At 36.3% G+C, this 23495-nt stretch overlaps 3 protein-coding genes across 6 annotated transcripts; 2 read left to right on the top strand and 1 right to left on the bottom strand.

Annotated features, from left to right (window-relative positions):
* Positions 1-2098: 2098 nt before the first annotated feature.
* LOC125263373 (piggyBac transposable element-derived protein 4-like) lies at positions 2099-9316 on the top strand. Its single transcript, XM_048182387.1, has 4 exons — positions 2099-2850; positions 4181-5458; positions 5538-6799; positions 8576-9316. Exons 1-3 carry the CDS (start codon positions 2684-2686, stop codon positions 5983-5985), a joined length of 1893 nt encoding a protein of 630 aa, XP_048038344.1. The 5' UTR covers positions 2099-2683; the 3' UTR covers positions 5986-6799; positions 8576-9316.
* On the bottom strand, positions 9297-17392 carry dnase1l4.2 (deoxyribonuclease 1 like 4, tandem duplicate 2). 2 transcript variants are annotated; one of them, XM_048182412.1, is made up of 9 exons: positions 17275-17392; positions 13436-13525; positions 13270-13364; positions 13094-13180; positions 12847-12959; positions 11331-11443; positions 10921-11078; positions 10156-10252; positions 9297-10064 (listed from the first exon to the last, which is right to left on the bottom strand). In XM_048182412.1, the coding sequence occupies exons 2-9, from the start codon at positions 13514-13516 to the stop codon at positions 9969-9971; spliced, it is 840 nt and encodes a 279-aa protein (XP_048038369.1). In that variant the 5' UTR covers positions 13517-13525; positions 17275-17392; the 3' UTR covers positions 9297-9968. The 2 variants fall into 2 exon arrangements, with proteins under 2 accessions (XP_048038369.1, XP_048038370.1); XM_048182413.1 differs by lacking the exon at positions 17275-17392 and adding an exon at positions 16029-16167.
* On the top strand, positions 17362-22851 carry dnase1l4.1 (deoxyribonuclease 1 like 4, tandem duplicate 1). 3 transcript variants are annotated; one of them, XM_048182403.1, is made up of 10 exons: positions 17362-17487; positions 18492-18577; positions 18879-18967; positions 19059-19145; positions 21263-21375; positions 21644-21756; positions 21956-22113; positions 22194-22290; positions 22454-22505; positions 22608-22851. In XM_048182403.1, the coding sequence occupies exons 2-10, from the start codon at positions 18497-18499 to the stop codon at positions 22610-22612; spliced, it is 795 nt and encodes a 264-aa protein (XP_048038360.1). In that variant the 5' UTR covers positions 17362-17487; positions 18492-18496; the 3' UTR covers positions 22613-22851. The 3 variants fall into 3 exon arrangements, with proteins under 3 accessions (XP_048038360.1, XP_048038359.1, XP_048038358.1); XM_048182402.1 differs by having other exon boundaries at positions 22454-22526; XM_048182401.1 differs by having other exon boundaries at positions 22454-22851.
* Positions 22852-23495: the final 644 nt, after the last annotated feature.

Genomic DNA, 23495 nt, shown 5'->3' with positions numbered 1-23495 from the left:
TCTGTCTTACATTAATTTATGCTAACATAGCACTAAATGTCTGTTGTCAACAGAGCTCAATCCAGTGCTGTTTATTCTATTGTACATTAAACATCATTAAAACATGAAAAATGATCTAGAATAGCTGTTTTTACAAGTTTAGGGGACAGTTAGAGACAATTCAGATGAGTTTGCAAATAGCATTCAAGAAAAGAATATACATTATTGTAAGAAAAAAAATGTCTCTTTTTTTCCCACTTTTATTCTGTTGCACTGATACTATATTTTTAGAGCTTTTGCACCATCCGTCCAAAGATTAACCACTGCAGAATTGTGCCATTCATACCAATCCAGGCTTATTAGCACAGTTATGGTATATTTGTTCACTGTGGTGCTGCAAAATCAGGATTAGAACATATGTGGCCAGTTGTGGGTAAATAAAGCCAACATACCATTGTGGTTCTCCTTTCTTAAGGACCATTAGCTCACCTTGCTGACAAATCAGTGTGTGGAACGGTTTGTAATTGTACCAAAAGCATTCTCATGGAACTGATATTGGTACCATTACCTGCCATACCATAGACTTGATATTTGACCTGATGGTGGGAAAAAAGTCCTTAAAGGGTTAGTTGAACAACTACCACTTTGACGTTTCAAAAAGTTCCTAAAGAGATCATAAAACTAATCCATATGAATGAGTGGTCCCAATTTTCTGAAAAGATATGATAGCTTTATCTGATGAACAGATTAAATTTAGGCTTTTATTCAGACAGAAACATTGATCAGCTAACAAAGCTCAACCAAACCTGCTTGATGGGCAAGAACAAATCTCATTTATTCTTGCGGAAGCTCAATCGTGCTGCATAACACGAGAATGAACCTCATTGGTTCTTGCTGAAGCTCAATCGTGCTGCGTAACACGAGAATGAACCTCATTGGTTCTTGCTGAAGCTCAAGCGTGCTGCGTAACACGAGAATGAACCTCATTGGTTCTTGCTGAAGCTCAAGCGTGCTGCGTAACACGAGAATGAACCTCATTGGTTCTTGATGAAGCTCAATCGTGCTGCGTAACACGAGAATGAACCTCATTGGTTCTTGCTGAAGCTCAATCGTGCTGCGTAACACGAGAATGAACCTCATTGGTTCTTGCTGAAGCTCAAGCGTGCTGCGTAACACGAGAATGAACCTCATTGGTTCTTGATGAAGCTCAATCGTGCTGCGTAACACGAGAATGAACCTCATTGGTTCTTGCTGAAGCTCAAACGTGCTGCGTAACACGAGAATGAACCTCATTGGTTCTTGATGAAGCTCAATCGTGCTGCGTAACACGAGAATGAACCTCATTGGTTCTTGCTGAAGCTCAAACGTGCTGCGTAACACGAGAATGAACCTCATTGGTTCTTGCTGAAGCTCAAACGTGCTGCGTAACACGAGAATGAACCTCATTGGTTCTTGCGGAAGCTCAAACTTGCTGCGTAACACGAGAATGAACCTCATTGGTTCTTGCGGAAGCTCAAACGTGCTGCGTAACACGAGAATGAACCTCATTGGTTCTTGCTGAAGCTCAAACGTGCTGCGTAACACGAGAATGAACCTCATTGGTTCTTGCGGAAGTTCAAACGTGCTGCGTAACATGAGAATGATCCTCATTGGTTCTTGCATGTCAAGCAAGCATGCTTGAGCTTCTGTTTATCATAACTAATGTGTGTTTATTAATGTTTGTGTGCATAAAAGTTTAGAGAAATTTGGACTAAACCGTTCTATTCATATGGATTTAGCTTTACAATCTCTTCATGAACTTTTAGAAGCATCAAAGTGGTAGTTGCGTAGCTGTCAATGAAGGTACAGAAATCGCTCAGATTTCGAAACGAACGAACGGAAGTCTTACAGGTTTAGAACAACATGAGGGTGAGTAATTAAATTTTTGGGTGAACTAACCCTTTAATGTTAGTATTACAACATTCAAGACAAACTACATTAAATATGTGTATAATATGACAAAATGAGTAAGTCAGAAATTACCAGTCATGAAAATAAGTTTTTTTTTTACACATTTCATTTTTAAATTGTTTTTTCTTGACTAAATTGCTCAAAGTTGTGACAGCACTTAGAATATTTTTAATATTGATATAATGTTTACTTAAGACATTTACTGGGATCATACATCTTTGGACTTTGTGAACAGGGATCAGCATGAGTGTTTCAGCATTGGCTTGGCTTTAAGTTTTGTAATTGCTGTTGCCCAAATAAGTTTTTTTTTAACCACACAATTATAAGATACAAAGTACAAACGTATGTATTTAAAATACAATTTTTTTTTTTTTCATAGTGGAGACTCTCCCACTAGAGGTATTGGCAGATTTTGCTATTCTTCTGTAGACGTGTTCATTTAAAAAATTCCTCACATGAAGGAAAAACATGCCTTCGGGATATAAAACAAGCGCTTTATTTCAAAATATCCAATCAGGACGATCAATGTCAGTGACGTTTAGGCAAGGTATACCTGTTGTTTTATCTGGAAGTATCTGGCCAATGACATAATAATAAAATAATGACAGACAAGAGCAATAGCGAATAGAAGAGCGATCTCGGTGGTTAACGGGTTAATTGCATTCTGCAAGAAATCTCCGCATGGTGTTTTTGCTGCACTTGCTGGAGCGATCCGCTGCACAATCTGCGACTGTATTCAGCTCTGCATTTAGCGATGGATGCATGCGATAAAGAGAAGGTTGCTGGCGTTATGGACAGCTCGGAGGAACATGACGAGACTGGGGAATGGGATTCTTCATCTGATAAAGAGAGTGTCGCTTCATGTGAGGACTCTGCAGTAGAGGATATGTCCCTCGATTCTCTAGAAACCGTTCTGGAAGAGTAAGTTAATGCATATTTTCATAAGATCATTAACGTTTTACAAAAATAAGCCCTTATTATAAGTTAATTGAGCCTTTAATTTGATTTATTTTAAACTATATATTAATAAATATTAATGTTGCGCCTTGTCTTGCGTGCAACACATTTCCCCCTGCGCTCTAACAAAGGAAACAGATTTACTTATCAATTGAACTAATAGAGCACTGAGATATTAACAGTTGTCTTTGCATTTATACCGTATGAATTTTAAAAGTGCAATAAATAAAATTGGCTTAGCCTGACTTCTTGAAAGCTTTTTTTTTCTTCTTCAGTTGTGACAAGGTCTCAAGCCACATTAGCTCATGTTTTAGAACATTGCCCACTTTTGTTTAATTGGTAATAATATTATTGAATACTGAAATTGTATTATGCAATATTAATGTGTTGTTGCTATGTTTATTATCATTTTTCTTTGTCAAGCAGCACTGCAATCCAGTTAAACCCGCGACTTTATTAACAGAAATTATTTATAATTTCCGCGTTGGGTGTCTTTTTATGTTTTTATATATGCCCTTCGAACCTGTTATGAAATTATATCAATGTCACCATCTTACAGTTAAATTAGATTTGCAAAAACAGGTTTAAAATTGCGTGGATGTTCTTGTTCGGTAGTGAAACGTGTTGGTTTTACCGCATCAAGGAATCAAGAAAAAAAAAACAAAAGCGCGTGTGGATCGAGACAATGCGTTCTTCTGAACCCTGGTGCTGGATCCTCAACACTACGCATATGATCAATAGAGACTCCAAGACCTGAAATGGGTGTGTCAAAAAATACAAACTATCTATGTACTGTGCTGCAGGACCGGGTTTTTATATTTTATACAGTGCCGCCCTATCGCTTTAAAGGGCGGAGGGTAGGCGGTCTTTTTAATCGCACATATGGCCATAAAGTGATTTGAATTTCAAAGTCGATTATCAGTGCTGTGAGCTCTTATGCATACAAAAACATACTAAAGTTACATTAGGCTACTGTATATATATATATATATATATATATATATATATATATATATATATATTACAGCTTTGCGATTCTTAATGTATTGACATATTTGAAATAATTCATCTTTAGAGACACGAGCTGTGAAGGCACATTATAAGTTAAATAAATATAGAAATGTATAAATAATAAAAATTGTAGAACAATAAATACATTCAGAAATGTAATGTAACTCAAGTTTTAGAAAATAAAAGATTATTTCAGCAAGAGGCTTTTTTATTGTGCACATTCCTTTTCGCATAATGAATGATGCATTTGTAATTTTTTCTTTGTTCTTGCCTCGTTCAAAAGGTTTTCAGATTATGATGCCTCTGATAATGACTGGAATCCAGAGGTCACTCCACGAAAGAAGAGGAAATCTGGTCTGTCTTCCGTTTCACCATCTCCAGCAAAGTCTTGCAGATCTGCTTCACCTGCTTCTGTACAAAGTAGGAAAGGGAAATTTAAAAGAAGCAGTGTGAATCAATCTCTACCTTTTTCCTTAAGCATCTCAGAAAACAAGTGGAAAAGTGCAGATGAGCCTGATACTGAGCCGACTCAGCCAGTCTTCAAACCTAGACAAACGCCCGGTCCACAGTTGGTCTCCAATGCATCATGCAGTCCTCTACAGTATTTTGAGTTGTTCTTTTCGAAATCTGTCATGCGGACAATTCTAGCAAACTCAAATGCATATGGGGCCATGCGCCAAGAAGGAATGAAGAAGCCATGGCAAGACATTTCTGTGAAAGATTTTAAGACATTCCTGGCACTGGTGATTTACATGGGTTTGCTGAAATGCTTCAAACTGACTGACTATTGGAGGAAGTCTCACATGTACAGTCTGCCGTACCCTGCTCAAATCATGTCTAGTAGGAAATTTATGACCATCTCTAAAGCTCTCCATCTTAGTGATCCCAAAGTGGATGCAGAGAATGACAAGAAGAAGGGAACGCCTGAATATGACCGCCTGTGCAGGATCAAACCGCTGTACCAGGACATTAGGGATGCCTGCAGAGCCACTTTCCATCCCTTTCAGAACATCTCCATTGATGAAAGAATGGTGGCATCAAAGGCTAGACATGGACTCAAACAGTACATGAAAAACAAACCTACAAAATGGGGGTACAAACTCTTTGTACTGGCAGATTCCCTCTGTGGATACACATGGGACTTCTTCATTTATGAGGGAAAGGTGAATTCAGAAGAGAGCAAAGGCATTAGCTATGATTCTGTCATGATTCTGGCAGATGAAAGGTTGTTGGGTACTGGCTACAAGCTGTTTGTTGACAACTTTTACACCAGTCCCAAGCTTTTCAGAGACTTGCTGGCTAAAAGGATCTTTGCTTGTGGCACTGTTCGGGCAAACCGCATCGGCCACTCAAAGAAACATGCTCCTCGTGGCAATATTCGCTGGTTTAGGGAAGATGACCTGCTGTTTGTTGAGTGGAAGGACAAGAGGGACGTGCTGATGTGCTCCACCTTTCATAAAGCCTTTAATGGTGACACCATAAAGAGGAACGTGAAAGGAGCCGACGGAGTTTGGGCCATTCAGGATTTCCCGGTTCCAGCTGCAGTGTTGGACTACAACAAGTTAGTAAACTTTAATCAGTGGTCTAAAATTTGTGCTTGTGCCTTTATTAAATGACAAATCTTATTCTTTTCATTCCAGGCACATGGGAGGAGTGGATCTGTCTGATGCGCTTATTTCATTTTACACAGTTCTACATAAAACTAGAAGATGGTATCGGTCCTTTTTTTACCACTTTGTAGACATCGCTGTAGTAAACGCCTTCATTTTGCACCAGCAGATAGCCAAGATGAAGAACCAGAAGCCTCTGACGCAGAAGGCCTTCCGGGAGGCTCTTGTTGCAGAGCTTGCAGGGACAGGACCTCCATCTGCTCCTGCACAAATACGCCCGATTCCTTCGTCGGACTCCCACCTGCCCAAGTACATCAGTGGGGACAGCAGTATTGGAAGGCGAAAATGCAAAATGTGTACCTTTAAAACTCCAGTCAAATGTGCGACTTGTGATGTGCCTTTGTGCTTCGTTCCCAAACGCGACTGTTTCACTAGCTGGCATGAACAAGGTAGTTGCAGTGAGAGTGAGGAAGAGTAAAGTTCTGGGATTTTGAGTGTAGTGTGGACTAGGGTCACCACATTAAGTCAATTCACTTTTTAAAACTGATAGATGAGTACCAAATCAAACACAAAAAGAAACAATACTCTGAAGTGCAGAATGTAAGTAGCATAATACTGTGAAAAAAGTGTGAAGAGAAAGAAAAATGAGTGGAATAATACATAGTTGATTTTTCTATTGCATTGCACGCAGCATCAAACAAATTAGGAACCGTTACTGATTTATCTGTACTGAGACTTAAATCAGTGTAGTGACTAACTGTTAATTTTTAACATTTTTGCTAAAAACATGCAAATATTTTATAAAATGCACTAAACAAAAAATAACACTACTTTTTGGTATTTAGGTCAATCATTTTTCAAGCAATAGAAGAATCAGTAAGGAAATCTCTAACTGATAAATGAATCATTAAATTCTTTACGATTCAAATTGCTATACTAATTTTCTAAATGTTTTGAAATGGAAGCGACATCTAACACTTTTTTTTAAATCATGCCATTTCTCGTAACAGCTTTTTCACTCATAATATTTCTGCCTTTTTCACTTTAATATCCTAATTGTACTTAATTCTCTTTATATTAATCTTAGCTGTTGTAAATAGAGCTGACTCATGCTTACATTTCTCCATTGCTGTTTATACTACAGCAAAGTAAACACTAGGAATATAGGCTATAGGCTAGAATTTATGTTTTTTAGAAGGAAGGAAGGTTAGTGACCATTCAGAAGAGTTTGTAAACAGCATTGATGAAGAAACAGAGATGTTCATCGATGGACTTGATCCCCTCCTAGATCGGTGAGTTTATACACATATTTACTAACCTTTATTAAAGGGATAGTTCACCCAAAAATGAAAATTATTCCATGATTTACTCACTCTCAAGCAATCCTAATGACATTCTTCTTTCAGCCAAACACAATTGGAGATATGTTAATAAATAACCTGGCTCGTCCAAGCTTTAAAATGGGAGTGATTGGACATTATAAAGTCCATTAAAGGTGCCCAAGAACGTTCTTTCACAAGATGTAATATAAGTCTAAGGTGTCTCCTGAATGTGTCTGTGAAGTTTCAGCTCAAAATACCCCATACATTTTTTTAAATTAATTTTTTTAACTGCCTATTTTGGGGCACCATTAACAATGCACTGATTTACACTCGGCGCCGCCCCCTTAAATAGCGTGCTCCCTGCCACACCAGCTGTCGACTATATTACAGCGCATTTACAAAGTTCACACAGCTAATATAACCCTCAAAATGGATCTTTACAAGATGTTCGTCTGCATGCATGCTTCGAATTATGTGAGTAAAGTATTTATTTGGATGTTAAAGTTTTATTCTGAGTGAATTTGAGGCTGTCCTCCGTGGCTAACGGCTAATGCTACACTGTTGGAGAGATTTATAAAGAATGAAGTTGTGTTTATGCATTATACAGACTGCAAGTGTTTAAAAAATGAAAATAGCGACGGCTCTTGTCTCCGTGAATACAGTAAGAAACGACGGTAACTTTAACCTCATTTAACAGTACATTAGCAACATGTTAACTAAACTTTAAAAAGACAATTTACAAATATCAGTAAAAATATCATGTTATCATGGATTATGTCAGTTATTATTGCTCCATCTGCCATTTTTCGCTGTTGTTCTTGCTTACCTAGTCTGATGATTCACCTGTGTGCAGCTCCAGACGTTAACTGGCTGCCCTTGTCTAATGCCTTTTATAATGTTGGGAACATGGGCTGGCATTATGCAAATATTGGGGCGTACACCTCGACTGTTACGTAACAGTCGGTGTTATGTTGAGATTTGCCTGTTCTTCGGAGGTCGTTTAAACAAATGAGATTTATATAAGAATGAGGAAACAATGGGGTTTGAGACTCACTGTATGTCTTTTCCATGTACTGAACTCTTGTTATTTAACTATGCCAAGGAAAATTCAATTTTTGAATCAAGGGCACCTTTTAATCATAATAATTGAGTTTTTGAAGTTTAAAAAAAGTGCATACATCGATAATGTATAAAGGCCTTTAATAAAGGCCTTCTGAAGCAAATTGACGCATTTGTGTAAGACAAATATCATTATTTAAAACATTATAAAGTAAAATAATGAGCTTCCTGTGTGACGCGTCCAAAAAGCGTTAACTTCCGTATCATAACTTAAAAGTTTTTTGAGTTTTCTCAACTTTTTGTTGTATAACAAGTTGAGAAAACTCAAAAATCTGCTGAAGTTTTTTGCCTTAAACTAACTGATTTTTAACAGTGTAGTCGCGTGGAGTACGTTTTATCATAGATGGTTGCACTTTTTTGGGAAATCTCATCCTCCAATCACTCACATTATAAAGCTTGGATGAGCCAGGATATTTTTAATATAACTCTGATTGTGTTTGGCTGAAAGAAGAAAGTCATATACACCTAGGATGGCTTGAGGGTGAGTAAATTATGGGGTGATTTTCATTTTTGTGTGAACTAACCCTTTAATACAAAGAGAGGCCCTGCTTTTGCATGCCAAATTAATGTTCATTTTCTCTTTTATGTTTCATCTCTCCTTGCATCTTCCTGATACTACCACTTCAGCCGATCTTCAGACCTGTCCAAACACCTGGCCTGTGGTTGGCCTCCACTGCGTCATGCAGTTCCCTGCAGGTTTTTGAATTCCAGTTTCCTGTCCGATATATACAACTGTAGCATGTTGACATGCATGTGGGGCCGGATGTCCAGATGGAAAGAAGAAGCCATGCCAGTTTTATAAAAGACTTGAAGCCTTTCCTCTCACTGGTGATGGACAATTGGAGGATGTCACACATCAACTTTTTGACCACCTATAGTACGGTCTGTAAATGGTGGTACAAACATTCATTGTTACCAAATTGTTCTTCTTTAAGATTTCCTGCACATTTAATCTAATTTGTGATTGCTCAGGAAGCTTGCTTGATTCCTTGGTGAGGGTAAGAGGACTGCAGCAACTCTTAATTTGGTAATGCAGACATTACGCTGAAGCTGATGTTACTAACTAATGTTGCCCCAAGCCTCGTTAAAGACTAAAGATATGTAAAGTTTATTGTTTTCAGTTAATCAATTAGAGTTTGCTCAAGGTGCACGAGGCATGATTATTATCTGGTATTTGCTATTGCGTGTTTGCCTGCCAATTCAGTGCTCAAACATGAGTTGTCTCTTTGTTAAAATATTTTTGTTGACCTTCTGCTAGCATTTTAATACAAATACATGTACTAACACATTTATGTACTCTTTAGGCATGAACTTATACGCTTTTGTTGGCAAAAAAAAAATGACTGAATAAAAAAAGTGAAAAGTTTATTTGGAGATTCCATGTTCATTTCAAACTTGTTGGCATTTAAATTCTAGAGAACTTGAGGAAATATTTTATTTATCCATTAGAAAACATACTATAAAAGCCAGATCTGTTTTGAAGGCCTCATGGCATACATGACTGTGAGGGAAAAATGGGATTTTAACTGAAGTTGCTTGCAGTTTGCATCTGCACTGATAATGAGTTGCTTTTTTTTGGTTTTCGTGGCCTTGAACATGTTTTCTTGATAAAAATAATGAGGTAAAAATGTAGACTGTTTGGCCACCCTAACAAAGAGAACAAGACGGACAATTAATGAAGTAACCTGATGAAAGTGTTGGGGAGTACTGAGGAGATTCCAGATAGGGAAAGGGAGAAGAGCACCTGCATTGGTTAAAACTATAAAAGTCTTGAGTTGCAAATGAGATGGTCCTGCAGGTGTCTCGGCTTTATGGCTTTGTGCTATTAAGTCTTATTTTGACTTCTGGAACTCTACATCTTTAGCACTACTTTTGCAAGATTTAGAAGACTTTTCACCAGGACAAACTAAAATAAGTTATTTTAAGCCCTGATTTTAATTTATGAAGAGGTAGCATCTCTCCTTCAGAAGAATGAGGTTTCAGATCCCATACGCTGTGCACTGGTATCCCATCACGCTTTTCATTTCTTTTTTTTGGTTTTGCCGCTAGTCTTTGCCGCAGGCGACTTCTTCTTCAGACTCACTTCCACTGGATAATGATCACTGATCTCCAGGGCCTGCCATAGATCAATCATATTAGTATATTACTTACTTTATACCTACATTAAAAAATTAGAAATGCATTGTGATAAATATCCTCATTCTTACCATTTCCTCTGAAAGTTTGTAGGCTTCCTGGAAGTTAAAAGGCTTTGCAGATCTTGGCACCACAGCTTGTAACATGTCGTCTTTATACACCACAATTCTAGAAAAACACTTGCAATCAATATTTTCCAAAGCTTGACATGCAGATTGACCTGTCCTTATGCATTTAATCTTCTAGATACATCTAAGCTATGATTTGCTCATCTTTTAATTAATAGTGATAATTTAACATTCATACTCTAAAGGTGCGGCCACATTCATCATTGTTCAGTGAGTTTTTGCAGGTGAAATCCGTTTCAATAGGAAACCATTGGGAATTTGGTGTGAGGGCGATAGATTTCACCACACAGAATTCGATCATGTTCATGTTTGTCATGCAAATACACATGAAAGTTGCTTGGTTTGAAAGTGACTTCTGTGTGAGCTGTGCTTTATATAATCTCTATACTATTGACGATAGACAGATCTTTTCACTAAAATTATGCAAATGTGACCGCACTTTAACACCATGTCTAAACTGGGAGTGATCGTTGACGTGCTGCAGCAGTTGCATCAAAGTGCAAGTTCTAATTGTTGAGTTTTACTTTTGTCGTAAGTAGCGCAAGTGTGTGGAGTACATTAGAAATGGTGCATTAGAAATTTGTCACATTGCAATGTTCCACTGGCGTCCACTAGTGTAGACAAGGTGAATGGAGGTTATGAATTCTTTATTTTTAAACATGATAACAGATGAAAGGTGAGTAAATTATGGATATTTCTCCACCTAACCTGTCGTAGGTGTGGTCGTTGGACTGTATGACTGTGGTGTCAACATCATCCCCAATCAGCCAGTGGAAATCAGGATCACTGCGGATTCTGATGCCCTTCATCTTCTTCTTGGAGACGTAGGCGCCGTCTGCATTGAAGTCGCCAAGGATCATGACGTTCTGTAGGATGGTATGTGTGAGTTTTCTCTCAAACTCTAATCAGTGTTTGGTTAAACTAGAGCTTGCTTGTGTCTTTTATTTATATAAGGATTAGCTTTATTTCCACATCAGATAAATTTCCTTGAATTGTGTACATTAACGCATTTGGCAGACGCTTTATCCAAAAACAACTTGCAGGACATTCACCTATATATTTTATCAGTACATGCATTCCTTCTGGAATTTGTTATGTTTGCATATTGCTAAACTCACATCCGTTTTCCATTTATCTTTGACATGCAGGAACACATCATATAGTTCATCCAGTTCCTTCTGTGAGTCTTTGGGCTTTGTGTGAACAGGAATCAGCACCAGATCTTTCAGCTCTGGAAAAGACAGACAAACAAAATTGACTAGCATTGGGAGTGCAGGTTGTTCATATGATCCAATTCCTGAAACATTTATAGTCATGTAGGAATATGCAATTATAATGAATTCAGTTTGGTCTGTTTCTCAAATGAGTTGTATGGACCACATTTATGGTGGTTTTACATCTGTTGAAGTTTGAAAGCGGCAGTTCCCCATTCATTCCCACATAAATTATGCCAGAATTTCTATCTTGGGTGAATTATTAATTTAAATTTCACTATCTGTGAAAATGCATGTAATCTTAGATTAAATCTTTCTCTCACTAGAGACTTTTTAAAGGTGCTCTAAGTGATGTCATGCGTTTTTAGGCCAAAACATTTTTTGTCACATACAGCAAACATCAACTCACTATCCGCTAGCTGCCTGTCCCCTGAACACACTGTAAAAAAACGCAGTCTCTGTAGTCGCCACAAGCTCCAAAAACGGCAATAAAAACAAACTGGTGCAGCCTGGACCACGAATCATAATAAACACGCTCCAGCCAATAACCGACAAGAATGATTTTAAATGCGCGTTCATGACTGTTTCAGGAAGCACGGAGGGGAGGGGGAGGAGGGAGGGTCTAGCTAGCCTCTGTTTTGTTTGACAACACTTCGAACGTCAACAGGAAGTTACTCCACCCAGGATCACTTAGAGCACCATCAAACTAGGCACTAGTTGGTCAAGAAATTAAAGTGTATCAAAGATTCAAAGGGTTAGTTTACCCAAAAATGAAAATTCTGGCCTCATTTACGCCTCGTCATGTCATTCCGAACCCTTAAGACTTTCGTTCATCTTCAGAACACAAATGAATATATTTTTTAATTAAATCTAAGAAATTTCTGTCTCTCTATTGACAGCTATGCAACTACCACCTCAACGCTTCAAAATGTTGATAAAGAGATCATAAAATAAATGGTTTGGTCCAAATTTTCAAAAGAGACAAACAGTTTTAATCTTTTATTCACATATAAACATTGATCAGCTAACATCAAAAGAAGCTCAACCAAACCTGCTTGACGCATGAAAACAAACCTCACTGAATCTTGCGGAAGCTCAAATGTGCTGCGTAACACGAAAATGAACCTCATTGGTTTTTGCAGAAGCTCAGGTTCTCGCTCGCACGTCAAGCGAACATGCTTGAGCTTCTGTTTGCCATATCTGATATGTGCACTGGTGAATGTTTATATGTGAATAAAAGCCTAAATTCAATCTGTTTGTCGTAAAATGATTGAGACTCACAGGCTCAGATTTCATTAAAATATCTTCATGTTTCAAATATGAACAAAAGTCTTACGGGTTTGGGACAACATGAGGGTGAGTAAATGATAACAGGACTTTCATATTTGGGTGAACTAACCCTTTAAACAAAGCCGATTACCTGTGTGTTTACACTTGAAGCGCAGAATGAAAGGCTCTCGAGAGAAAGCGTCCTCGTCACCCTCTTGATTGTCTTCATATTGGTACGTGTCGACCAGTTCAGCCTCATCTTCTCTAATAAATATGAATGAAATAGTTTTTTTAGTGGTATATGAATGAATTAAACATTTCATTTCAAAAGGGAGATGCACCAAATGCTACAATTCAGCAATTTTTATTCTGATAACATAATTTGCCAAGCACTATACCTGTAAAAACAGACAAACTGTTCCTTATAAAGCGTCCGTCCCAGCCTGGAGCTTCCCACCATAGTGAAGGGGCGTTTCTTATTAGCGCTGTGGGAGAAACAGTGAGTTAAATGTGGGCTGAATTCAGGCTTTTGAGATTCTGATGATGAAGCGAATCTCTGAAGGTTCATACAGACCCAGTGCTGTTGAGCTCCTGCAGGAATTTTTCTATAGCTTTGCCCGATTTGTCCACCACCTCCAGCATAATGATTACACTGTACCGAGAGAAGATCTACAGGAAAAGTCTTTTACTAAAAAGTTTTTACTATGTGATCTTCTTGAAAAGTCAGATTATAAACTTACCTTAATGAGATATTTTACGATGTTTTTGTCTGACAGCTTGCTTGGACCCAGGCGTCTGATGTTAAAAGATGCAATCTTCATGGTGTCGACCTTCAGAAGACCAGAAAAACAACTTAACCCTTTCATCCATAGAAGTTACTACAGTGGACAGCTATTCAAAAAGCATTTTCTTGCATATGCATGGGTTTTGATGGCATAGTTGCACATCAACCTCTACAGTGGATCCTAGTGCATCATCCTATATATTGCCACCAAGTGGGATTTCCCAACCCCCCCCCCTTCCACACCAAGATGGCCAATGTTGCTCCGGAATATTCATCCATTCCTTCTATCCTAGGAGACTCTTGCAGGTAAAAAAAATGTTGTAGCATCAAGCAATATCTAATGTGTCATATCAAAGTTACATTTTTCAAGTATTGATTTTAGATTGGAAGAAAATTCTGATAATCATCTGTCCACTATAGTGGACATCATGCATCAATAGCTATATTTCAGCTACAATTCATACTATTACTGTGACTGTTGTTTTTGAAAATACTTCATCTGCAGTTATTTTTTTTACTGTAAATAAATGTATTTGTGTTATTAGAATGTAATTGGAATAAACATCAAAAAAGTAATGTGATTACATAATGTATGTGACTTGTAAAGTGTTACTTTATTCGTTACATCAGAAAAGTAATCTGATTACGTAATGCACGTTATTTGTAATGCGTTACTTTACTCGTTACATCAGAAAAGTAATCTGATTACATAACACACGTTACTTGTAATGCGTTACTTTACTCATTACATCAGAAAGTAATCTGATTACATAACACACGTTACTTGTAATGCGTTACTTTACTCATTACATCAGAAAGTAATCTGATTACGTAATGTACATTACTTGTAATGCGTTACTTTACTCGTTACATCAGAAAAGTAATCTGATTACATAACACACGTTACTTGTAATGCGTTACTTTACTCATTACATCAGAAAGTAATCTGATTACGTAATGCACGTTATTTGTAATGCGTTACTTTACTCATTACATCAGAAAGTAATCTGATTACGTAATGCATGTTACTTGTAATGCATTACTTGTTAAGTTAAAAAGTAATCTGATTACGTAATGCACATTACTTGTAATGCGTTACTTTACTCGTTACATAAGAAAAGTAATCTGATTACGTAATGTACATTACTTGTAATGCGTTACTTTACTCGTTACATCAGAAAAGTAATCTGATTACATAACACACGTTACTTGTAATGCGTTACTTTACTCATTACATCAGAAAGTAATCTGATTACGTAATGCATGTTACTTGTAATGCATTACTTGTTAAGTTAAAAAGTAATCTGATTACGTAATGCACATTACTTGTAATGCGTTACTTTACTCGTTACATAAGAAAAGTAATCTGATTACATAACACACGTTACTTGTAATGCAGGTTACTTGTAATGCGCTACTTTACTCGTTACATCAGAAAGTAATCTGATTATGTAATGCAGGTTACTTGTAATGCGCTACTTTACTTGTTACATCAGAAAGTAATCTGATTACGTAATGCATGTTACTTGTAATGTGTTACTTTACTCATCACTTTAAAAAAGTTATTTGATTACATAATGCTTGTTACTTGTAATACATTACTTTACTCCTTACATCAAAAAGTAATCTAATTGCGTTATGCATGTTACTTGTAATGTGTAACTTTACTCCTTACATCAAAAATTAATCCGAGGACTTGATTCCATCAAAGATACAGAAAGTTCAAATTGTATGAAGTTATATTGCAATATTTTGCATTTATATATTTTGCATATATTTTATAGTTTTCACATGATTTCATATCATTTTATTGATTGGTTTGTTAAATACACACACTTTTGCTGTATTATTACTGTATTATGTTTAATGCAGTATCTCTTCAGTTTAAACCATAAGCGCATGCTGTCTACTCAAGTGGACATCTGGAAATCTCTTTGAAAAATATGTGGAAAAAATTTACATTTCAAATCTTGTTTTTCATGCTTGTTTCAATAAAAACTCCTAACTGATGTTATCATATTCATGCATGGAAGTGTTAAAGTGGAATGAGTTTCATGACAACAGACTCTTGAGACCGGTTACATGTTTTCAGGTCTGTTAGGTCTGTCATGCAAACTTCTAATCAGAGGCATTTCTATACTGTTTTCCTGTCGTAAATTGTCAAAGGAAGTTTAAAAGACAATTCAAGGATACATTGTTCGTACAAGAAAGACTTATAGTTTATAAAGCGCTGACATGTCAGTTTATGCAAGACCATAGCAGATCCGACAGAGACAGAGAGGAAAACCACAGTGAGTTTCATTTTGAGAGTTTGAAAACAAAATGCACTCCAAACAACACAAGTTTCATTTTGATTGAATAAATTCATCTAAGAATTAAAAGTAGCTCCAGTGCACCAGTATAAAATTAAAAACACAGTATTAACACATTCGAGGATCTAGCACAAGTTTTTTTTAAAAAGTAAAGTGTTTTATATATATATATATATATATATATATATATATACTTTTATTTTAATATAAATAAAAAAACTGATAATCAGCTCTTACCAAAGCTACTTTGTTTACTATGAAGTCTTGTCTTGTTGTCCTGTGTTCGCCGTTAGACAGCTAGTGATTAATGAATGTCTGCTCATTTAAAAACAGACCATGCCTACTTCCTCTTTTAAATCAGATAGGGTTTCTGTCGCACAGATGTCTCGTAAAATGGAGACTTTGTAGAGGCCTTGCTGACTATTTTCAGCACTTTTCTTTGGTAGATTTGTGTCTATAAACATTCATAGCAGGCTTGACTAGAGGTAACCGCATAGCCTTTTGTTTTTGACAGTCAATTCAAGTGCTTTTTGTATGAATTTGCATTTTGTGAAACCCCATTCATCAAGATGGTACAGTCCAGACTCAAGCCAGCAGAAGCACTTGCTTAAAGTTTGTGGTCTACCACTTTGACGAATTTTATCTTTAAAACTTGTTGTAAAATGTCCCTAGCTTTGTCCTCAGAACCATTTGATTTCCCATTTAATATTTCCCCACTTTACGATGAATTTAACCTCAATTTCCTAGAATGCAACATTTTGGCATCAATCTGCTGTTTTATTTTATTTTAAGAAATAAAATTGTTTCATGTGTGAATTTGCAGTACATTTACATTAAATATCTATCTATCTATCTATCTATCTATCTATCTATCTATCTATCTATCTATCTATCTATCTATCTATCTAACCTGAATAAACAAAATTTCCCGCCATTTCCCGACACCATTTTTTTCACAGTAAACAGACCTCATCTTGAAAGTCTGTTGTAGCGTAAATGTTGTTTTTGGCTCACTGATCTTTACTGTAGTCATATTTCACTTCGGTATGTAGGCACTGACTGCATTTCAAGCGGAAAAAACAACACGGCACCTGGATTGTCTGGGCATGAAATCCATCCCAACAGTTATGAACACAAAGAACCTGTTCAGTTTCTCTTGTAGAGAAATAATTAACTTTACATTATAATTTAACCCAACATCCACTTTAACCAATGTCCCCTTTTATCGAAGGACCTTCAACTGCAGAATTTGTAATTCAGTTTCAGTATATTTCCAAAAACAAGCACATTTGATCCTTTAGGAAGCGACTTCCTGATACACCTGACTGACTGAAGCATCCTGTTTGACATTTTCTTACTTAGTAGATTAACTCTGCTGTCAAACCGCTCATTCTGACCTACCTGTCAATTATTTCTCCACCTTCAAGTGGAATTTTCAACCCTTTGTGCCTGTAATGAGGATGAGTGTATTGTCTGAACTCACCTGTACTCTTTAGCTTTCTACTTCCGAGTGAGTGTTTGCCCAGGGGGAGGAACTGTTTTGTTGTGTCGAGGGATGTCCAGGTTGGGGCCGGGCCAAATTACTCTATTGGTTCCTGCGTCTAGCCAATCAGGTCACAGGTGTCTAATAGTATACTGCTGTTTTTGTGAATTACTGCAGTCAGTTTCTTCAGTGCATCTTCAGACCAGAGCTTGGGTAAGTTAAGTTTTGTTCTTCGACTCTTTAATCCTAAACTTATTTAATGTTTTAATTGTTTAAAAAGTAACTGGGGAATCTAATCTCAGCATCTCAGAATCATGCAAAGTTACTGTGTTTCAAATATGACTGTTTTTATATTTCTACTGTTGTTTGACATTTAAATTTAAAATATTCTAAAAAATATTTGCTTTTTTTATTGATTTCTTGACCCACAAATGGCATTCATGATAATGAAGCCCCTAGACTTGTTTCAGCTTGTGCAGTTCTGGATAAGTTAGAATGTGAAAACACTTCCTTTATATGTTTCTTCTCTTTCAAATCTATGGCTGGAGTCTACACAGCCACCATAGTCGTAGATTAGGTTTAGGGTGGTGGTGTAATGTCTGTGACAGATGGTTGTAAGAGTGCAGATTGAATTTAAAGGCGGTTTTTCTTCTTTGAAGTGTTGCTCAGCAATGCGCCCCATTCAAAGAGCCCCTGAGGGCATAAAAGACCCCATGCACCAACTCCCCAACACTGAAATAGTTTCACACAGATCTGCTCTTTCTTGTCCAGCAAACTGTGGTGAAGTCATCCAGTTGCATTTGTGAATGTGATTCATTCTTTTCCTTTTCTTTCCTTTTGTGAATGTGATTCATTCTTTTCCTTTCCTTTTTCCTTCTCAAACTGACCTTTTTTTAAAATTATTTAGACAGCATTAAACTCATTCTAAGTGTTGATTGACTTGTCTGGTGATCTCAAACTCTTTGTAAATGGCTCCTGAAACAGGTTCTTTCACTTGTCATTCATTTAAAAAGAGTAAAGCGATCACAACAGCTTTCTAAGAACAGAACAAACAGGATTTTTCACAGCATTTGTTGACAACTGCGTGATAAAAATGATTTTTCATTCATTTGTATTAATGAGCATTGATTTTAAAGAAAGTGTCATTATGAATATATTTCACTGGATTGTCCACTATTGTTGCAAATCTCTAATTTGGTTTCTTTCATTACATGCAGGCATCATGAAGGTCGCTTCTTTCAACGTCCAGAGATTTGGGAAATCAAAACTCTCGGATCCGTTCGTGCTGAAAACCCTGATCAAGGCAGTGTGATTTTTTTTTTTTTTTTTTTTTGAGTATCATTGATTTAAAACCATTTGAATGCTTATTTTGTTTAAATGACAGATACTTTTGGTTTTGGTTTAATTAACGATAATAACCCTGATCAAGGTGAGGCCTGTCCACACCTATGGAAAGTCCAGAGTCACATAAAAAATACATGTGAAACATCCCATTTGACAACTTCCTCTTGAGAGAGTCAATATAACATGTTATTTATATTATTGTCTGATAATCCTTCATGGGAGGAGCAGCATGTATGAAATAATGGCTTGTATTTCTCCAGATAGTGTCACGCTATGACATCATTGTCATTCTAGAGGTGGTGGATTCTAGCGGAGATGCTGTGGATAATTTTCTCAAAGAGCTGAATAAGTGAGTCAAACAGGTGTGATTTTTCATGAAAAAAACAAACAAACACATTATTACATGACCATAGTAACCATGACTGGCCGCTCTTCAACAGGTTCAACAAGACTCATCATTACACCATGGAGATCAGCACACGCCTGGGAAGAGGAAATTACAAAGAACAGTTCATGTTCCTTTACAGGTAACGGCGTCATTTTGAAGTTATAAAAGACCATTAGTCAGGGTGAACGCCTTATTCATTTTTATGTGGATTAAAATGCGCTTGCATTAAACAAACACAAACTTTCCCCTAACAATGCTTCCATCTGATTCTCGTTAGGTTGTTTTCAGTGCTGGTCTGATTACATGTGATCTGGATTACATAATCAGATTCCAAAAATAAAGTGCTTGCAATTAGATTATATTACATTTTAAAATACTCATAATCAGACTTACTTTTTTAGATTACATGATTACATATTGTTCACACAATAGCAGTAAATCATTTTGTCTTGTACATTTTCCTTTCTAAAAAAGCCTATCGCTTATATGCTCAGAAAGTGTTCTAGTTTTGTGGAATTGCACACACAGACCAGACCTAATTAGATGGAGAATTGAAAGGCCATAATGCATTTGATCACTGGATTTACAGAAATCATTAGGTTATCATTAATAATAATCATTAATATAAGTCTAAGGTATCCCCTGAATGTGTCTGTGAAGTTTCAGATCAAAATACCCCATAGATTTTTTTTTATTAATTTTTTTAACTGCCTATTTTGGGGCATCATTATAAACGCACCGATTTTATGCTCTGCGGCCCCTTTAAATCCCGTGGTCCACGCCCACAGAGCTCGCGCTTGCCTTGAACAGTGCCTTAACAAAGTTCACACAGCTAATATAACCCTCAAAATGGATCTTTACAAAGTGTTCGTCATGCATGCGTCGGATTATGTGAGTATTGTATACTGTTATATTGTTTACTTCTGATTTTGAATGAGTTTGATAGTGCTCCGTGGCTAACGGCTAATGCTACACTGTTGGAGAGATTTATAAAGAATGAAGTTGTGTTTATGAATTATACAGACTGCAAGTGTTTAAAAATGAAAATAGCGACAGCTCTCTTGTCTCCGTGAATACAGTAATAACCGATGGTAACTTTAACCACATTTAACAGTACATTAGCAACATGCTAACGAAAAATATCATGTTATCATGGATCATGTCAGTTATTATTGCTCCATCTGCCATTTTTCGCTATTGTTCTTGCTTGCTTACCTAGTCTGATGATTTGGTTGTGCACATCCAGACGTTAATACTGGCTGCCCTTGTGTAATGCCTTTTATAATGTTGGAAACGTGGGCTGGCATATGCAAATATTGGGGGCGTACACCCCGACTGTTACGTAACAGTCGGTGTTATGTTGAGATTCGCCTGTTCTTCTGAGGTCTTTTAAACAAATGAGATTTATATATGAAGGAGGAAACAATGGAGTTTGAGACTCACTGTATGTAATTTCCATGTACTGAACTCTTGTTATTTAACTATGCCAAGATAAATTCAATTTTTCATTCGAGGGCACCTTTAAACTTTTAAGAAGTGTTTTGTTGGCATTGCAGCATTGCATATCTAATCTTTTCCTAACAAACTCATTAATTATTATTTGAATGATCACTTAGTAAGTCGTTGAACCATGTATTGCTATGTCTTTGTCTTTCAAACACATTTTTGAAAAAAATAAATAAAAATTATTTATTTTATTTTTACACATTTATGATTTAATTTTCATTAAACTGCACAAACCCCCTGCAGTTCCATCATGAACCCTGTAATGTTTAATGCACTTCATGTTGCTGATGAAGAATGGAATATTTTTTCTTACTTTGTGTATTTTTATATCAACATGGGGTAAGATTATCCTATTCGGTTCAATGTGATAAACAAGTTAGTTCAAATCTAAAAGTAATTAAAAAATTGTCAGATTACCTAAAATGTGTACTGTAAAAGATTATGTTACTAACTACAAATATTTTCATGTCATTTGGAATCAACAGAATACAATTTGTATTTTTTTTTTCTTTTTTTTTTCGCGTAAGATGAACAATTGGCATATTGGTAGCCTTAACGACGGTACAATCCATTGAACACACTGTACTTCTACCCCTCACAGCCTCGTTTTCATCCCTGTCAAAAATTAAAACTGTTTAAATTTCAAGATCAAACAAAGGTTGATTACAAGGTAAACAAAAAACGAAAACAGATTTTATGACTAGTAATACAACTAATAACCACACTGAACTACATTGTCTGTTTAAATAGGGACGACCTGGTGGATTTGATTGGGTCTTACCAATACAAAGACGATCAGCCTGGAGATGAAGATGCTTTCGCCAGAGAACCTTATGTTCTGCGATTCAAATGTCATAAAACAGGTAAAGTACAACATATTATCTCAGTATCTCAGTATTGGCTCAATAGTGCAGAATGCAATATATTTTCAGTAGCCCTGACTACAAATTTAGGCTAAGAAACACATTTATCCTAATCCTTGTATTGAGTAATCACTTAATTCCCAATTTATGTAGCTGACAATCCAAACAACTGAAATGTCACTGGCTGAATTGCATTAATCTCTGGGATGGACAGAGGGTGTGCATATGGATACAAATTATTATATTAACTATGCTCGTGTCCTTGCAGTATTGGAAGATTTGGTGCTGATGCCCGTCCACACGAAGCCTGAGGATTCAGTGAAGGAACTTGATGAACTGTACGACGTGTTTCAGGATGTCAAGGAGAAATGGAAGACTGATGTAAAACATAATGCACACTTATATGACAATCAACCATTGGCTGAGAGACTCAATATACTATATTTTAAACAATGAGACACTAGAAGCTGTGCATTATTGTTTTTATAAAATGGATACACAACAATACAAAGTTTGCAATATATATAAAAAGTGGTTTATATAACATAAAGATATTTCAAACATGTGCTTATCCATACAGAACGTCATGATTTTGGGGGACTTCAATGCAGATGGTAGTTATGTGTCTGATAAAAACATGAAAAAAATCCGCATCCGCAGTGACAAAAACTTCCATTGGCTGATCACGGATGACGAGGACACCACAGCCAGCACAAACAACGACAACACTTATGACCGGTAAATGATTACACTGTACAAAAAAACATAAAATACAAACTATAACATCATTGGCATTAATAGGACATGTTCACGCACAGGATTGTGGTATATGGAGACGATATGCTGAACGCTGTTGTGCCAAATTCTGCAAATCCATTCAACTTCCAGAAGGCCTACAAGCTGAAAGATGAGGATGTAAACATTTTTCATTTTAACTTACATCACAGCATATTTAATCACATTTACTACTGTATAAAGAAAAGAGTTATTACTGTATTAAATTTAACTTACAGATTTTTTTTTTTTTTTTTTGAGGACTGGCTTAGTATGTTATTAAAACAGATTTAACCTTTCACAGGCCCTGAAAGTGAGTGACCACTATCCAGTAGAGGTGGAACTGAAGAGTAAACGTAAGCAGCTTAAACGTAAACGTAAGACACACAAACAGCAGCAAAATGACCAAAACTACATGAATAAAAGAAACAATAACACAAGACATTTTTTTTGTTTAGGTTAAACAAAGAGGATGGAACATTTGCGGACATGAAAAGTGTGACTGAAGATCTGAATATAACGACGGATAAGCTTGAACAAACACTACAGAGATTGAGTTGTTTACATGATAATTTAAACTTTAAATGTTTGGATATTGTACAATTGTTTTGTCATATGCTTTGAATGTCAAATGAATATGTTTCACAATCAAATACATTAAACATATTAAAAACATATTGATACAAAATGATACAAACTTTATTCCTTTAATGTTTTATTTACAAGAGAAATATAAAGTGACTAAAAAAATCATTTGACTTTGCCATTGTGGACCTTAAAGGGTTAGTTCACCCAAAAAAATAAATTATGTCATTAATTACTCACCCTCATGTCGTTCTACACACGTAAGACCTTCATTCATCTTCAGAACAGAAATTAAGATATTTTTGATGAAATCTGATGCATGAGTCATGAAATCTGTATGACTCATGCATAGACAGCAATATAATCACCACTTTCAAGGTCCAGAAAGGTACTAAAGACATCATTAAAACAGTCACATGACTGCAGTGGTTTAACCTTAATGTTATGAACCGACGAGAATACTTTTTGTACACAAAAACAAAACAAAATAATGACTTTATTCAACAATATCTTCTCTGTGTAATTCTCATACATTGTTTACGTCCAGCACGCCGACTCATTCTTGGCCGGCTCCTGCGTCAGCATCACACATATGTGTTGCGCTGATCATGTGATCAGCTTCAGCCAATACTGAGCCAGCATTTGGACGTAAACACAGAACTGTGCTTTACTGCAGCAACTGCGTAAGGAAAAATGACAGGGAAGAGAAGATATTGTTGAATAAAGTTGTTATTTTTGTTTTGTTTTTGCAAACAGAAAGT

This window comes from Megalobrama amblycephala, linkage group LG2 (assembly GCF_018812025.1).
Source record: "Megalobrama amblycephala isolate DHTTF-2021 linkage group LG2, ASM1881202v1, whole genome shotgun sequence".
NCBI classification, from domain to species: Eukaryota; Metazoa; Chordata; class Actinopteri; order Cypriniformes; family Xenocyprididae; genus Megalobrama; species Megalobrama amblycephala.
The sequence above is the reverse complement of the archived record's forward strand: the minus strand, read 5'-3'. Positions and strand labels throughout refer to the sequence as shown.

Excerpts from the sequence above, each read along its gene's own strand:
- LOC125263373 (XM_048182387.1), top strand. The coding sequence starts at position 2,684 with ATGGATGCATGCGATAAAGAGAAGGTTGCTGGCGTTATGGACAGCTCG. Across the intron at positions 2,851-4,180 it reads CTAGAAACCGTTCTGGAAGA|GTTTTCAGATTATGATGCCT; the intron begins GTAAGTTAATGC and ends CTCGTTCAAAAG. Across the intron at positions 5,459-5,537 it reads GCAGTGTTGGACTACAACAA|GCACATGGGAGGAGTGGATC; the intron begins GTTAGTAAACTT and ends TTTTCATTCCAG.
- dnase1l4.2 (XM_048182412.1), bottom strand. The coding sequence starts at position 13,516 with ATGAAGATTGCATCTTTTAACATCAGACGCCTGGGTCCAAGCAAGCTG. Across the intron at positions 13,365-13,435 it reads TCGTAAAATATCTCATTAAG|ATCTTCTCTCGGTACAGTGT; the intron begins GTAAGTTTATAA and ends CTTTTCCTGTAG. Across the intron at positions 12,960-13,093 it reads CAGTTTGTCTGTTTTTACAG|AGAAGATGAGGCTGAACTGG; the intron begins GTATAGTGCTTG and ends CATATTTATTAG.
- dnase1l4.1 (XM_048182401.1), top strand. The coding sequence starts at position 18,497 with ATGAAGGTCGCTTCTTTCAACGTCCAGAGATTTGGGAAATCAAAACTC. Across the intron at positions 19,146-21,262 it reads CAGTTCATGTTCCTTTACAG|GGACGACCTGGTGGATTTGA; the intron begins GTAACGGCGTCA and ends CTGTTTAAATAG. Across the intron at positions 22,114-22,193 it reads AACGACAACACTTATGACCG|GATTGTGGTATATGGAGACG; the intron begins GTAAATGATTAC and ends GTTCACGCACAG.